This window comes from Panthera leo, chromosome C2, assembly GCF_018350215.1.
Source record: "Panthera leo isolate Ple1 chromosome C2, P.leo_Ple1_pat1.1, whole genome shotgun sequence".
In the NCBI taxonomy this organism is placed as follows: Eukaryota; Metazoa; Chordata; class Mammalia; order Carnivora; family Felidae; genus Panthera; species Panthera leo.
This window is the reverse complement of record NC_056687.1, coordinates 68360700-68375236: the sequence shown is the minus strand read 5'-3', so window position 1 is coordinate 68375236 and position 14537 is coordinate 68360700. Positions and strand designations below refer to the sequence as shown.

At 51.6% G+C, this 14537-nt stretch overlaps 1 protein-coding gene and 1 pseudogene across 2 annotated transcripts in view; one reads left to right on the top strand and one right to left on the bottom strand.

Annotated features, from left to right (window-relative positions):
* Window positions 1-947: 947 nt before the first annotated feature.
* The window catches only part of PDIA5 (protein disulfide isomerase family A member 5), a 93501-nt gene continuing 79911 nt past the window's right edge, over window positions 948-14537 (bottom strand). For both annotated transcript variants that reach the window (XM_042955602.1, XM_042955603.1), the window contains exons 14-17: window positions 12653-12783; window positions 7977-8047; window positions 1549-1683; window positions 948-1176 (exon numbers count right to left, since the gene is read on the bottom strand). In XM_042955602.1, the coding sequence (XP_042811536.1) occupies window positions 1096-1176; window positions 1549-1683; window positions 7977-8047; window positions 12653-12783 (418 nt within the window). In that variant the 3' untranslated portion in view covers window positions 948-1095. The remainder of the gene's footprint in view (window positions 1177-1548; window positions 1684-7976; window positions 8048-12652; window positions 12784-14537) is intronic.
* Window positions 13487-13548, top strand: LOC122199019 (annotated as a pseudogene).

Below are 14537 nucleotides of genomic sequence, written 5' to 3'. Positions count from 1 at the left end.
AAGCCACCAACAAAACCACCCTAGTAAGTAGCTAAGTGCTTAGGCAACCCCGCTTTTGAACTACCCAAATCCAAGGCTAGGATGGCTGCAAGGCAGAGGGAGCAGGGCTGTTCTCCCCGTGGAAAAGTACCACTGGATGGACAAGACACGTCACAGGGTGCTTTGGCTCTGACAGCACCGCTGGGCAAACAGCTGGTGTTAGTCACCCAGCGATGCAGAAAGCACGACCAGCATGGGAAAGCCAGTCAGGAGAGAGACGTACGGAGGCAGGAGGCAGACTGAGATGTAGGGTAGAGCAGGGGCCTGGGTGGCGCCCATCCATGGAGAACACGGTCGGGGGAAGGTTTGGAGGTTACTGTGGCGGGTGAGGGGATGCTGACCCAGCATCTGCATGCCTACAGAGAATATGCCACCCACGTCCCCTTCCCCGCCCCTTCCTAGCCAGTGTGCAGAGCAAGCAGCAGCACAAAAGCCCCTTCCCCACTCCATTCTAGATGGCCCTTTGAGCCCGGGCTTCACCACTGTGCTCGTCCCCGGAGACTGAGCTTTTCTGTAAAGGGGGAGCAGGGAGGGACTGCAGAGAGGAACAGAGAAGACAGAAATAGCTGAAGAAAGGGAAACATGTCAATGAGTTCCAGGGAAACGCACACACACTGAAACCACAATGATCCAGAAGAGGCTAGTACTTGGTTACCATCAGCTTCAGCATCCCGTTTTCCCTGATTATCTTAATGCGTTTCCTGTCCGAAGCAGTCATTTCCAACAGGATATTCTGTGGTCTGATCTCCCTGTTCTGTTCTCCAATGGCTGATAGAGGCAGTGCCCTGCGCCACCCTCCTCGTGCCCTGTCCCCGCCCTCAAGAGTCTCTGCCCCGCCTCCCAGAAGAGGACTTCACGAGTACCCACCTGTTACTACAGGCTCCGTGGAAACAACCCACACCACCAAACAATTGGTTTAATTTTATTTCAAAATTGTACAAAATGGCCATAAGCGGCTATAAAAAATTTTGTCTTCAGAACACGTGGAAATTCAGAAAGAACAACAAAACAGGTATTATTCACAGTGTAATGGAAAAGCTTCCTCTGAGGCAGAAATTACAACTCTTCCTTCTTCTTCCCTAGTCTCTCGTGGTCTCCTTCCCGGAGCGTTCGAATAAAATTGGTAAACCCCAATTCCTATAGGGAATGGGAAGAGAAAGAGAAAAAGGAAACTTTAACCCCTGATGCGGATGTGCACCCTCTCTCCCCCTTCCCTGATGCCCCACGTGCTCACTTCTCTGGACAGAGGAGAGGCCAGTGGAAGCAGCTGGCAATGCGGGGACGGTCTGCTTGGCTACTGGGGAGCCCTTTCCGACACCCCGGAACCTGTCCCTGCTCCGGGAGCTGGACTCTGGGACAACCTCTTGGGGCACTCTTCCAGCCAGGCTCACAGCCCTTGCTTCCCAGCAGGTGCTAGCGCTGACCTCTGCCCTGCCCTGGAAGCCTCCCTTTGCTGCCCCCCTCGGTGGCTGTTTCCCTGCCCAGGGCAGATGCCTCTCCCCAGCTCACCGTGCGATCGCTGTCATACTTTTCTGCAAATTTCCCGTAGTGGTAGTAGTGGAATGTGGGATAGGCCTTGATGGCCTCTTGCTGACACAGGTCCTGGTTTTTGTCTCTGACGCAGTCAACAGCAGCACAGGCAATCTACAGGCCAAAAGAAAGGGTGGGTCAGCACAGGAGGCCTCCCACGTGAGACCTGGGGCCTGGACCCTCTGCACACAGACAGCACTTCGGGCCTACGTCATGTGCTTTCTTTTTTTCTCCTCAATAGCAGGGATGAGCTGAACCAAACAGCCTCAGCCCAGAGCTCCACTGAGACTGGTGATGCCTGTTTCCAATTCTCAAGGCAGCTGGGTAAGGTTAGGGGACTCAGCTTGCAGCACCCTCAGACTACCCTTTAAAATCAAGAGTATAATGGCCATAAAGGAAATGATGACTTGAAAGCATCTGTAAACACCACAGGTTTTGTGAGGCTCATTTCTATGAGGCATGGTAGGACTCATTCATTTATCAACTAACACTTCCTGAACATCTGTTTGCGGAGGGAGGATAGTACCAAGGTTAAGAACAAAAGCTTTGAAGTGAAGTTTCCCAAGTGCAAATCTTGGCTTGGTTGCATATTCAGACTTAAGGAAAATTACCTAGCCTCTAGCCTCAATTTCCTCATCTGTAAAATGGGGGTAATAACAACACATAGGTTATCAGGAAATTATGAAGACTGAGTAAGAGAATTCAGGGGAGGTGAATCGGCCACAGGACCTGACACATGGTTAGTGGTCAGTAATGTTAGCTGCTGTTATAGTCGCGCCTACCGGCTCCAGACACAAGCCCTGTCTCCAGTAGGAGCTCAGCGTCCGGTCAGGGGAGTCAGATAAAGGGACAACTCCGAGGCATGATAGGGGGTGTGATGTGACGGAGGTGGTCCAGGGTGCCAAGGGAACTGGCACAAAGGTGCTCTGCCCTAGTTTGCCATCTGAGCGGCGTCCTGAAGGAGGAGGAGAAAGAAGTTTCGGCCAGGGGAGCACATTCCAGGAACTGGAAGAGTTAGTTCAGCAGGACTACAGCAAACAGGGTTTTTGGTCAGAAGGAGGTTCCCAAATTGGCCACTGGCCTCTTCCTGCCCTTCTAACAAATTCCACATGCTGGGTAGTTTTTCCTAATTATTGCTCTTTCAAAATAAGAGGGTATCAAGCAGGCACGGGAGAACCTTTTTTCTGTTGAGGGTCACAACGCAGAGAAGGGGGGAGAGGGTCGCTTAATGGGAATACACCATACACAAGCATTACAGAAGAAGGGAGGGCAGATTCTGAGGAAAGGCAGCATCTTACCCAAGTGCTGCCATGTGCCAAGCCTGTCCTAGATGCCAGGGGTACAGTGATGACCTTGAAAAAATCTAGTCATCAAGTGACTGCCATCCTTACTGCAGGAAAGCAGTTAACAGACACATAACAAGGGAGATCATTTTAGAGCCCAGGGAATGCTCTCAAGAAATTAAAAGAGGGTGATTCAAGAAAATGATAGCCGGAGGGGCTGCTTTCTGGCCAAGAAGGCCTTTCCGAGGAGATAGCATTTGATCGGAGACCTGAGTCAGGAGGAGGCAGCAGGTGCACGAAGGCCTGAGCAGAGAGCACCCACCCAGAAACCAGCCCATGCCGGGACCAGGGAGAAAAATAAGTGTGCTGCCTCGGAGAACCAGAGCCCATTAAGGCATTCAGACTGAACTCTTACTGTACTTGAAAGAAAGTTAAAATCATTCAATAGCCACAATTCACATGGTTCTATGGCTACGGGTTATTCACATTGGGATGGGGGCCCCCTTTCCAGGCAGAAGAGCCCTGCAGGCCACCAACAGTCACATTTACTGGTCACTGACCTTGTGCCCGAGTGAGCAGGGCCACTGCTCTGCAGGCAGCGGGATTGACAGAGTGAAGTGTGGCCTGCTCCCTCTCTGGTGACCAGTGTGCCACACTTGCCCCTCCCCCGCCTTCACGCTTCCCTCCCACTTCAGCTACATAACGTCTGTATAATAAGACTTCTCAGAGCAGAGTTTGCAAACTTGCTGCGCACAATCCATATCTGGCTTTCAGTCCTGTTCTATTTGGCCCACACAGAATTAAAAAAAAATAAACCTGAATTAGCTGCCAACCTAGAAAAAGAGCCAGAAGATTTTATATAAAAGTTTGGCTCTCCAGCTTCTCTTTAAAAGCCAGATTTGATGGCATTTGCCCTGCATTCCCACAGGCAACACGTGGCTGGAGCAGAGGGCAGCGGTCTCCTTCAGGTGGGTTCCCCCAGCCGTTTGCTGAAGTCTACACGGAGCCTGACTCGCCGGGCTAGCAGGTGGGCCCCTGCAGTCTCCTGAGAACCTCAGCTCACCCTGTAAAACACTTCCTGAATTATTTAGAAACACGAGGCAGGTGCTCCTCTGACTGTCCTCGGCATTCCACTTCTTGGGGCCCGGCCCAGGGGAGCCCTCACACACCGGGCAGCCCTCTGCGTCCGGCCCTCAGTGAGCGGCCGATGCCCCTCTGCTACGCTGACAGAGTGTTTGATGAGTGTTGCTCCAGGCTGCTGCTCTCCCCGCATCTGCTTTAAATTATGAATTTAATTTGTATACATGCCCTGGAGCTGTGGGAAATATAGTGTATGGTTTTATAAATTGACTAAATTAAAAATGTGTACTTATTTTGAATCCCCTCAACTAGCTGCCAGCCACGTACATAGAGTGCTACTTCTGGCTGCAAAGGCTCCTCTACCCTCCATTTCTACAGGAAGAGAGGAGTGAAGTGCGGCTCCTTCTAAAGGAAGTGGCTTAGGGGGAGCCTGGGTGGCTCAGTCTGTTAAGGGTCGACTTCGGCTCAGGTCATGATCTCACAGCTGTGAGTTCGAGCCCCGCATCGGGCTCTGTGCTGACAGCTCAGAGCCTGGAGCCTGCTTCAGATTCTGTGTCTCCCTCTCTCTCTCTGCCCCTCCCCCTCTCATGCTCTGTCCCTCCTCTCTCTCTGTCAAAAATAAACAGACATTAAAAAAAAAAATTAAAGGAAGGGGCTTAGACTCTGGAAAAAAGACAGCAAATATTCCGCTTCTCATCTATCCCCATTTCTCCTGTCTAAATGCCTGCACCCCTTACACCCACTCCAGATTTGCACTGACTGAACTACAGCACTGAATGTACACTATCACTTTGAGATCTGCTCCACGGTACTTGGTATCCTGCTGTGGCCCCTTGGCCAAATACTTGCTAACTGGCACCCATAACGCTTGGCTGCAGGGAACCACTGCGTAAGGCCAGTGATGGACGGGGCTTGAGAACGTGGTCCCCCGTGAGGTCTCCAGGGACTGAACCTAATCACCCATGCACTAATCTGCTCATCAACCCCCCTGCTCTGGCTCCTTCCCCGCCTGCTCCCCGTTCCTCCATCCTTGAGGCTGTAGCCTAACACCATCTCCCAAATAAACCCCCTACACACAAGGGCCAGAACCTGAGTTTGCTTTGGGGAAACATCTGACAATGCCTGTTTATCTGGTTCTGAGATGCCCCTTTCCAGCTGGACAAGTTTGACAGAGTTTTTTAACCTCTGTAAGATCCAATCTCCTCTTCTGTAAAATGGGAGATTAATAATATTTACTTGGTTATGCTATGATGAGGACAACATGACATAATGCTCTCAAGTATCAGTGGAAGAGTTTTCAGAAAATATCAAATATATTATTGCTTCTTCATTCAGTCAACATTTACACAGGCTTCCGGCATCAAGACTGGAGGGAATTCAAGGGCAAATGAAGTCCCTGCCCTCAGGGAGCCTTCCTTTCTGAAGGACAGAGAGCCCTGTAAACACAAGGGACTAAACACACCAGGGCCAGGGTTCCATCAGCTCCTGCTGCCTACGGGCACCTGTCCTAGGATGACCTTCACACCTCCCCAACAGCTGCCTTCAAGGCCAGCCCCACCCCCAGCCCCACACCTTGCCAGCCCAGTGGTCGCCTGACCCCTGCCTGCAATCCACCAGCCTTCCACCTCAGGTCCTTGTCTTCCACGGCCCCCTCCCTACAGTCATCTGTTCCAACATTAGCAGTATGCAGCCTTTTCTCCACCCAGTGTATCAACTGCTAAAGCTCCCCAGTAAGCTCCTGGGAGGGGTGGAGGCTCCCCAGCTAAACTATGAGCTGCCTCATGCGGATTTATTGATTCAGTAAAATAAATCTCTGCAGGAGCTAATATTGACTTTGGCTATGAAAATGGAAGTGAACAACCAACTGCATATTGATTGGGGAAGGAACAGAGACTGGCTTCTGGGTAGAAAAAAATACAATTCCAGCTAAGAGGTGGCAGCATGGGTGTCCGGAAGAACTAGGAGTCAAGAAACTCTGTTCTGGCTGTCAGTGACCAGCCAGGTGTCCCTGGGCAAGAGACATGGTCCTCTCTGGGCCTTGATCCCTCATGAGCAGGAGAGGGCTGGATGGGCCACCACTCCCCAAATACCAGCCAGTAGCCAGTACAAGAGCTCTTAAAAATTATAAATTCCTGGAACTGTCTCTAGACCTCTGATGTGATAGTTCTAGGATGCACCCAGCAATCGTGGCACCAGTAACTTTAGTCCCCCAGGCCGAGAGCGAACACTTCCCTGGGGTTACTGAGAGCCACCTCCAGGAACCCCAGGCCTGCCAACTGCCTGGCAGAGAGGGACAGAGAGAGTAAACATGTTCCTGGAAATGAGCGAGGGTAATCTCTGGCTTAGAATAAGGGAAGCTGGAAGGAGAGAACAGAAGGAATGACACAGAGGAAATGACCCCCAGAAAAGGCCAGTGACATTACTGGCTCAAGTTAAGACAATTAAGCAAGGGCATATCAGTGTCTCAGAGAAGGAGGGGGTCTCCATGGAAATGGCGTCCCTGTGCATCAGCAGATGGGAATGAGGAAGAGGAGGGCTGGCCCTCGGCTACTCACTATGGGCATAGCCAGCCTGGCCCTGCTTGGACTGATGTGATCCCTTCACAGATCCTGGAGCCATGGAGACCCGAGCAGCCGGAGGTCGGGGGGCAGGGAGACCCCACACTTCAGCCACTCTCTTGTCTACCCAGAGTTCTTCGGGTGAGGGGTAAAGGGAGTCAGTGTGGAGTGACTGACAGTCCTGGGCTGGCTCCAGGGAGTAAAGGCATCCCCACACCAACCAACCAACACCCAGATTGTAAGGGAGTCCTGCAGGGATGGACCTCCCCAGGCCCCCAGGAGGAGCTCCTGTGTATGCACTGGCCCTGGGTGGCAGAAGGGGGCAGGTGGGGACAGAGATGAAGACGGGAAGCCCCTTCTTGCCACGCCCCTCTCAATGCAGGCCAAGTGGCAGGCAAAGGAGAAAAGGAGAAGTGAGCCACAGGGGCACAGCCAGACCTTGTGGGTGATGACAGGACATCGTGAGTCCAGGGAAGGGTCCTGGGGTCTGAGTCCTGAGTCTGCCCCCTCCCCACACACGTGCCCCAGCCTGGCTGTCTCTGACCTGCTGGCCCTGTATAGCTCTCACATGTCATCACAGGGCCAACCCCAGGAAATCCAGCCTGCCCTGGCTGCACCTGAGGAACTCACTCAAAAAAATGTAAGGCACCACAGCAGAGATGCGTGTGACTTTGAGTCTGGGTGTGTGTGAGCACGCTTCTGGGGCCTCTTGGGTGAAGAGAGTCCCAGGCTGGGAAGAGTCTTCATGATCGTCTAGAGAAGCACCCCGATCTTAGAGAGAGGAGAATTCAAGGCCTGAAGAGCTGATGTGACTTCTCCGAGTCACACAGTTTAGCAGCAGCCAAAAGCTGCACCAGCCTGAGTTCCAGAGTCTTCTCCTGCCACACACCCTTTGGCCCCAAAGTCACACTTTGCTCTCACCTGGGAGGGACCCACACTGCCCTCACTGCTGGAGCTGCCTGGGGGACGTGCCTGGGGGGGGGTCCCCTCTCCTCCCCTCTAATCCAATCCCGCAGCTCTAGCTTGTTAATTTTATGCTTCATCGGTTGGCAGCTACAGTAGCCTTTCCCTTAGGCAGGATGAGGCTCTGCACACAGCCTTGCTCTCCTCCACCTTGGCTGCCTCCAGTTGACTTTTGTTGAATTTTTTTATTTGTAGTTTCAATTATATAAGTGATGCATGACTACAAATCCTACTGTAAAAAGATTGAAGCACTAAGAAAATATAAACAGATGACCCCTTTACCACCCCCCTCTTCCAATGAAGGGCTGTAACGGTTCAGTGTATCCCTTTTAGCTGACTTTACAGCAAACATTCAGCCTGCTCTATGCTGCCTTTATGAAAAGAATGTCCTGGTTCCCAGGAATTCTCTGATCTCAGCAGAGTCTATTCAGGAAGGGGACCTGAACGGGAAGGGAGGAAGGTGTAGGAAATGGCGGCAGAGCAAAGTCAGAGGCAGGGCAAGAGACAAAGAGGGGTCTCTTACCTTTCGGTCATCTTTAAAGACGTTGGCGGTGGCCGTAAAGTGCGGGATGACCTTCTTACAGTGTGGGCACCCTGCAGGAAAGGAGGACAGAATGTTGCACGTGCAGGGGAGGCTGCAGAGCCAGGTGCTCCTCCTGGAACTGATAGAGAAACCTTTCCAGGAGCTTCCCTCCACCCAACAGACCATGGGGGGGGGGGGGTTCGTCTGACTCCTACCCCTTGCACACCACACTGTCAGGGTCCTGTGTCAACTCTGCCCCTCAAACACTGCCCTGTGTTTCTGCTGTCAGCATGAGGGCTTTGTAGGAGTCTGTGTGCAAATGTCAGGTCCACTCCTGCCCGGGACCTCCCACCCCACATCCTCCTGCCATACACTGAGTCTAAGAGGCTGAGGGTGGAGGAGATGGTCACTGCAGTCTTGCTCTGCAAGCTCCTTCCAAGGAGGGCTGCCTGGGAGCTATGGCACAGAGGGAGCTTTGGGCCTGGAAAAGGAGAATGTGTGCTCAGGACTCTCTGAGTCTGTTACAAAGCCCCCGGCTCTTGCCTTATGGACAATGATAAATCTGTCCATGTCACGACTGAGAAAACGGGACGGAGAAAGGTGGTGGCAGGAGCAACTGTCTGAGCCCCCACTGCTCATGTTTTGCTGCTAACGTCTACATTCCCAGCAAATCCCCACCCCAGACCAAGCAGCCAGACCAGGCCCCAGGGCCTCACGCTATCCTTCTATCCTCTGCTCTACAATCAACCTGAGCCCTGGATCCAGGGAGAGGAGACCCAAGGTCAGGTTAAGAGGAGAATAAGCCACTGGGTTATCAGGGCCTGGGTTCCCGACTATGGAGAGAGGCCTATCACAATGGATGAGGACCCATAACTCCGGAGGCCCAGGGTGTGACAACAGTGCTAGTGTCAGCTGGGGTGACAGACCCCCTTTCTTGGCCCTTCCCTCAGCATGAGCAGATCCAAACCCAAGCCCACCTCTTTCTACCATTCCCCAGACACTGAACACAACTGCCATGAGAACGGAACTGCTTTGAGGGAAGATTTCCTTGACTCTGGTAATTAATTCTGATCAAAGCACAGGTGGGAAAGGCCAAATGTCCTATGGGGAGAGTTGGTGAAAAGTCGGGCCGGCCAAGGCGAGGAACAGAAATGGCTTTGCCCATCTGCTTTCTCTCTTTTTAAAATAAGATAATAACGACTGGCATTTCAAAGAGTTTTGTGAAACCAAATTAAAGCTGAGCTACAATTTTAATGTGAATTTAGCGTTGGAGCCAGTTCCTGAGATGGGCAGGATCACCCATATGTCCTGGCTGGTGGAGCTGCCAGCTGGCCCCAGAACAGTGTGGACAATGATGGGGAGGGGCAGGAAAAGGATTTTCCCAACATCCACTGCAGGTGTACAGAAGAGAGCTGGGCTGGATGTGAGTTCTATCAGAACTGAATGCCACAGAGTGCCTAACTTGTGGCAGATACTAACATGATTTTTTAACGGCCTCAATGGCAATTACAAGAACTCTTTACTAATCTGACCCAATGGAGGGAAGAATAGCTCAAATTCATGAAAATTTCACACTATAGAGGAATGATGGTTATAGATTCCAAAACATCTAGAGGGCACAATGTGCTGGTCGACAAGGCTCACCAGAGCAGCATCTTCGCAGCACCTAGCGGTCCCCTGTGAGCGGCACACGGATGCCCACTAATAGCATTAGGCTGGCTGGAAAGAAGTTATCCTCTCCCCCAAACCTGGTATCACTATTAATTTTTCCTTTCTAAGCTCTTTGCTTACTGAATGTATAAAGGTAATTGTCAGCCTAGTGCAAATTCCTATTACCATCAATTTAAAGTATCTAGATCTCAGATTAATCACCTTCTGGCGCATCTAATTTTATCATTATACAAAAGAAAGAGCATGGCAGATGAATAACTGGAGGGGAGACTGTTTTAGGAAGGGCATGAAGATGTTCCCAAGAGGTGTCAGGTAGACCAGAAGAGGCATGATCTTTTTTTTTTTTTTTAATTTTTTTTTTTTTAACGTTTATTTATTTTTGAGACAGAGAGAGACAGAGCATGAACAGGAAGGGGCAGAAAGAGAGGGAGACATAGAATCTGAAACGGGCTCCAGGCTCTGAGCTGTCAGCACAGAGCCCGATGCGGGGCTCGAACTCACGGACCGTGAGATCATGACCTGAGCCCAAGTCAGGCGCTTAACCGACTGAGCCACCCAGGCGCCCCGAGGCATGATCTTTTAATCTGGGCTCTTTAAAAAGGCACCACCTATGTGTAGCAAGGAAAGAAACTTCCCAGAGTGGGGAGACAGAAAGAAAGACCAAGGACAGGACAGAAAATTCCAATGCTAAAGACTCAGCATGCTGGCCTAAGAAGGGCAGTCACCATGACCAGACCACTGAGAGCAAAGAGGGGGCTTGGAACAGGAGAAAACAATGAAATAGCCAGAGGAAGATCTCTGTATAAACCGGGAGGAGGTGGGAGGAGGAGGTGGGAGGAGGAGGTGGGAGGAGGAGGTGGGAGGAGGAGGTGGGAGGAGGAGGTGGGAGGAGGAGGTGGGAGGAGGAGGTGGGAGGAGGAGGTGGGAGGAGGAGGTGGGAGGAGGAGGTGGGAGGAGGAGGTGGGAGGAGGAGGTGGGAGGAGGAGGTGGGAGGTGGGGAACACAGGGAAGAAGTGGGAGGTGGGAGGGGGCAGGAGCTTGAGGACATGGGGGGAGCTGGGAAGTATGGGACATGTCAGGGAGGTGGGAAGTGGGTGGGAGACAGGAGGTGGGAGGTAGATGGGAGGTGGGGGACATGGGGGGAGGTGAGAAGGAGTAGAGATTGGGGAAGGATATGGGGATTGGCTTTTGCTTCTACTTTATACTTACCTTTATCAGGTGTGTGATCTTTCTTAGTTATTAGGTTCTTTATACGTAAATAAGCATAAGGATGTGTCATATACTATATATAAATAAGTATATATTATTTTCATAACTGAAAAATTTTTAAAGATTTGCCTTTGGATAGATCCACCTCCCTGATGAGCATCTCTGGAACAGGGTTCAGGCACAGGAACATGCAGTAGAGAAGGGAAACTCTAGGTGCCAGGCCCTTTGATGGAAGCCGAGTCGTCCAGCGGAGCAGCCCTGAACGGGCTGTTTCGAGTTGTTTCTTGCCAGAGTACATAGACTGTGAAGCCCTTGAGCTGTGGCAGGGACCATGCCTCCTTCTCTTGTATCCTGGGCCCCAGATACCACCCAGCACACAGTGGTTCTGTGAGGGAGGTCGTTAGCACCCCAGTGGGGTAGGAGTTCTGACTCCAGAGGTCTGGGGGAAAGAGGGGAGCAATCCCAGGGGAAAGTATGTAGTCTGGACTTTCTAAAGTCCACCCAGGGGTTGGTCAAGGACCTCTGCTTCTGTGGCCAGGGTTTCACTGCTGCTGAGAAAGCTCATACTCTCTGAATTATGTCTATAGCAGAAAGAGCACTAGCCCAGGCTGCAGGGAGGGCTCTGTCGCTTCAGTGCTCCGAAGCCTTGGGTAGGTCACACATCTTCTGGGTCTTAGTCCTGTGCCTGGCATTCTGCCCAGAAGGAAGACAACTTCTTAAAACCCACTCAGCCTTCTAGGCATATGCTAAGGACAGATGAGGACAGACAAAGACAGTGAGAGGCTCTGCAAGGAATGGAGAGAGCCCAAGTCCTGCTCTGACCTGGAGAAGAAAAGGCAAAAACAGAGGGACACTTTGCTGCCTGAGGGCAGGGGTCTGAGGCTGGGAAAGGTGGGCAGGAGGCAAGCCCTCTCAGAAAGTGAGAGGGAGGAGTGACTTTACGGATTACTGACACTTGAAAAGTGGGGCAGGAGGGGAGGCAACAGGAGGGCTGGCTACAAGCAAGCAGGTTTATGACTAGATTGAGTTGCCTGGCTTCTCTGTAGAGCGAAGCTTTATTATCCCCACTCCATTAAGCTGAGCTGTAACCGGGGGGAGAGAGACAAGGGCAACAGAACAGTGGGAAATTCAAGAGCCTTCCCTTTTAAATATCAATTAACTTCAAGATGGAACAACACAAAATCCAAAGGTCACAATCACACGTGTCACTTCCTCAACTTAAACTTTGATTAAAAGGGGGATAGAGGGGGAAGCTAGCTCAGAAAAATGTGGTGTGCTTTTCCCACAGATTCAAACCCAATGGCATCAAAGCCACGTGGAGGAGGTCAGGGAGGAGGACTGGGCTGGGGTACTCAGGAAGACCAGGAAAGCAGAGGCCAAAAGAGGTCGGCTAAATTCCAGGGTTTGAAGGTGAAGTCAGTGCTCGGTGGGACAGAAGGAGCCAAGGGGTAGGTGGAATTGGCAGGTGGGAGGCAAGCAGCCTAGAAGATTCCAGGGACATGGGGAGACTGAATAATTTTATGGCAGGCCCTGCCACAAACAGAAGCAGAGGGCTTTACGACTGATGTGAGCAAGGCTCCCCAGAAACAGGGAGAGAGACCCTGACAGAGCTAACAGGAAGAGGCCTTGGATTTGGAAGGACCTCAGCCTGGGATGAAACTGAGGAGCCCTGACACAGCAGGGATGAGCCCAGGGTCCGCCTGTGGCTGCACTGTTCCCTGGTAGAGGGATCTTCTTGGTTCAGTCTGGCCTACCCCTCCACCTTGCACCTTGGCGAGCACCCCCCAGCTACTTACAAGGGGCATAGAACATGACCAGGGTGTGCTTCTTCTTCTTCAGGGTCTCCCGGAAGTTGTCCCCTACCAGATGCAACACGCTGGTCTGCTGCTCTTCCCACGTGGGCTCTGGGGGTGGAGGGGCCTCAGGGCTGCAGGAATGGCAGGGAGGGGAGACGGTCATAAAGGAAGGCCTGTGTAAGGGCATACACTTCCACCCCCACCTGCTCAGAGGAGCACCCAAGAAGAAATCACTTTGCATCCTTTCTAAAATTTAATTTAAAACCTGTGTTCCAATGTGAATAAATCTGTACCATCAACAAAGATATTCTGATTTCCTCTGAGGAGCTTATTAAAAAGCCATTTTGTGATGGTGTGGAAGACCTGAGCTCCTTTTAGGGCAGAGCAGTCTCTCCAGGTGTCAGCCATCATCTTGCCACGGGTACAGAAACTCCTTCACCTGGGTTCCCCTCCCTCTCTCTCCCTCCCTCTTCCTACTGCCTCTTCTTGGATCCTGAAGGACCCTCCATTATGCTTTGCACTGGTGGAGAGAGCATGGACCAAGGAGTGAGATGGGTCTGGATCCAGATTGCTTATCACCTGTGTGAACTTAGGTAAATTACCAAACCCCTCTGAGCTTCATTTTCTTTTCTGTTAAGTGAGTACGATAATACCTATTTCCTGGGATCCCTATGAAGAGCAGAGACAGTGTACCTAGGGCACCTAGTCAGGCCAGCAACTAACAGTTGCTAAGAGCCCATGTGCTCTAAGAAATACTAGGCATTCATTGTGTGTTTCTAATTTTTCAGTCTTTTTCTGTCCACTAGTTCCCTCCATTGTGCCTCACAAAAGGACAGATCTCAGCATGGCCCCTGTGCAAGGATGACACACAAATTCATGAAACGTTCCGTATTTTTTCGTGATGAGCACTGGGTGTTATATATAAGTGATGAATCACTAAGTTCTACTCCTAAAGCCAATATTATACTGTATGTTAACCAACTAGAATTTAAATAAAAACTTGAAAAAAAAAAAAAACCCAGAAACAAAAAAGACAGATCTCGGGGTCTTTTAAAAGCCTTTGTTGCCTTGTCCCCCTCTCTACAACCACACTGCTCTGCTCCTTCTCTGAGAAGGGTCTCTGGGGAGTGGTCTGCACCCAGTGCTGCCACATCATCCCCTGCACTCTCTCCTTCACCCATGCACCACTGGTTTCCACCCCTGGCCTCAGCCCTGGCCCCAGCCCCAAACCCAGCTGAGTGCAGCCCTGAGCCAGCCCAGGACCATTCCTCTTTCAAAAGTCCCCTCTATCGAGTGTTCACAGGGTCTCCCTCCTCTTCAGGTTCTATCTGAGGCCCTGCAATTCTCAAAAGATCCCATTCATCCACATGGCTTCCATAATTCCTGTGCCTGAGGAGGACCTGAGCCCAGACCTCTCAACAAGGCTCCCTAATTCCAGGTGTTTTTCAGATACTTCTGCTGGAAGGCCCCACTTGGAGGTCACCCCAATCCTAACAAAACAGAACAGATCACTCTTCCCCCTCCTCCACACCTCCCAAACCAGCGTTCCTCAGCTACCTCTCCATTTTGGTCAATGGCACTGCTGTTCCTGTGACCAAGACTGGCCCCTCCCAGCCACCCTGTCTTCCTCCCTTTTCTTTCTCTAGGTCCCCTGCCCTAACCCTGGCTCATGGCCGACACCTGACCTCCCTGCTCTACCTTATCCCTGAATCCTGCCTCCCCGGGCTGGCCTGCTGGTGGGCCTGTCTCAGTCACTCACAGCACACTTGTGTACAAGCCTGGAAACACCATCGGCCTCACCCAAATTCCTCACCCTGCTCCTGCGTGACAGGCCTCGGTCCTCCATCTCAGAGCTATCTGCTGTTCATGCTCTGCCTGAGAATTC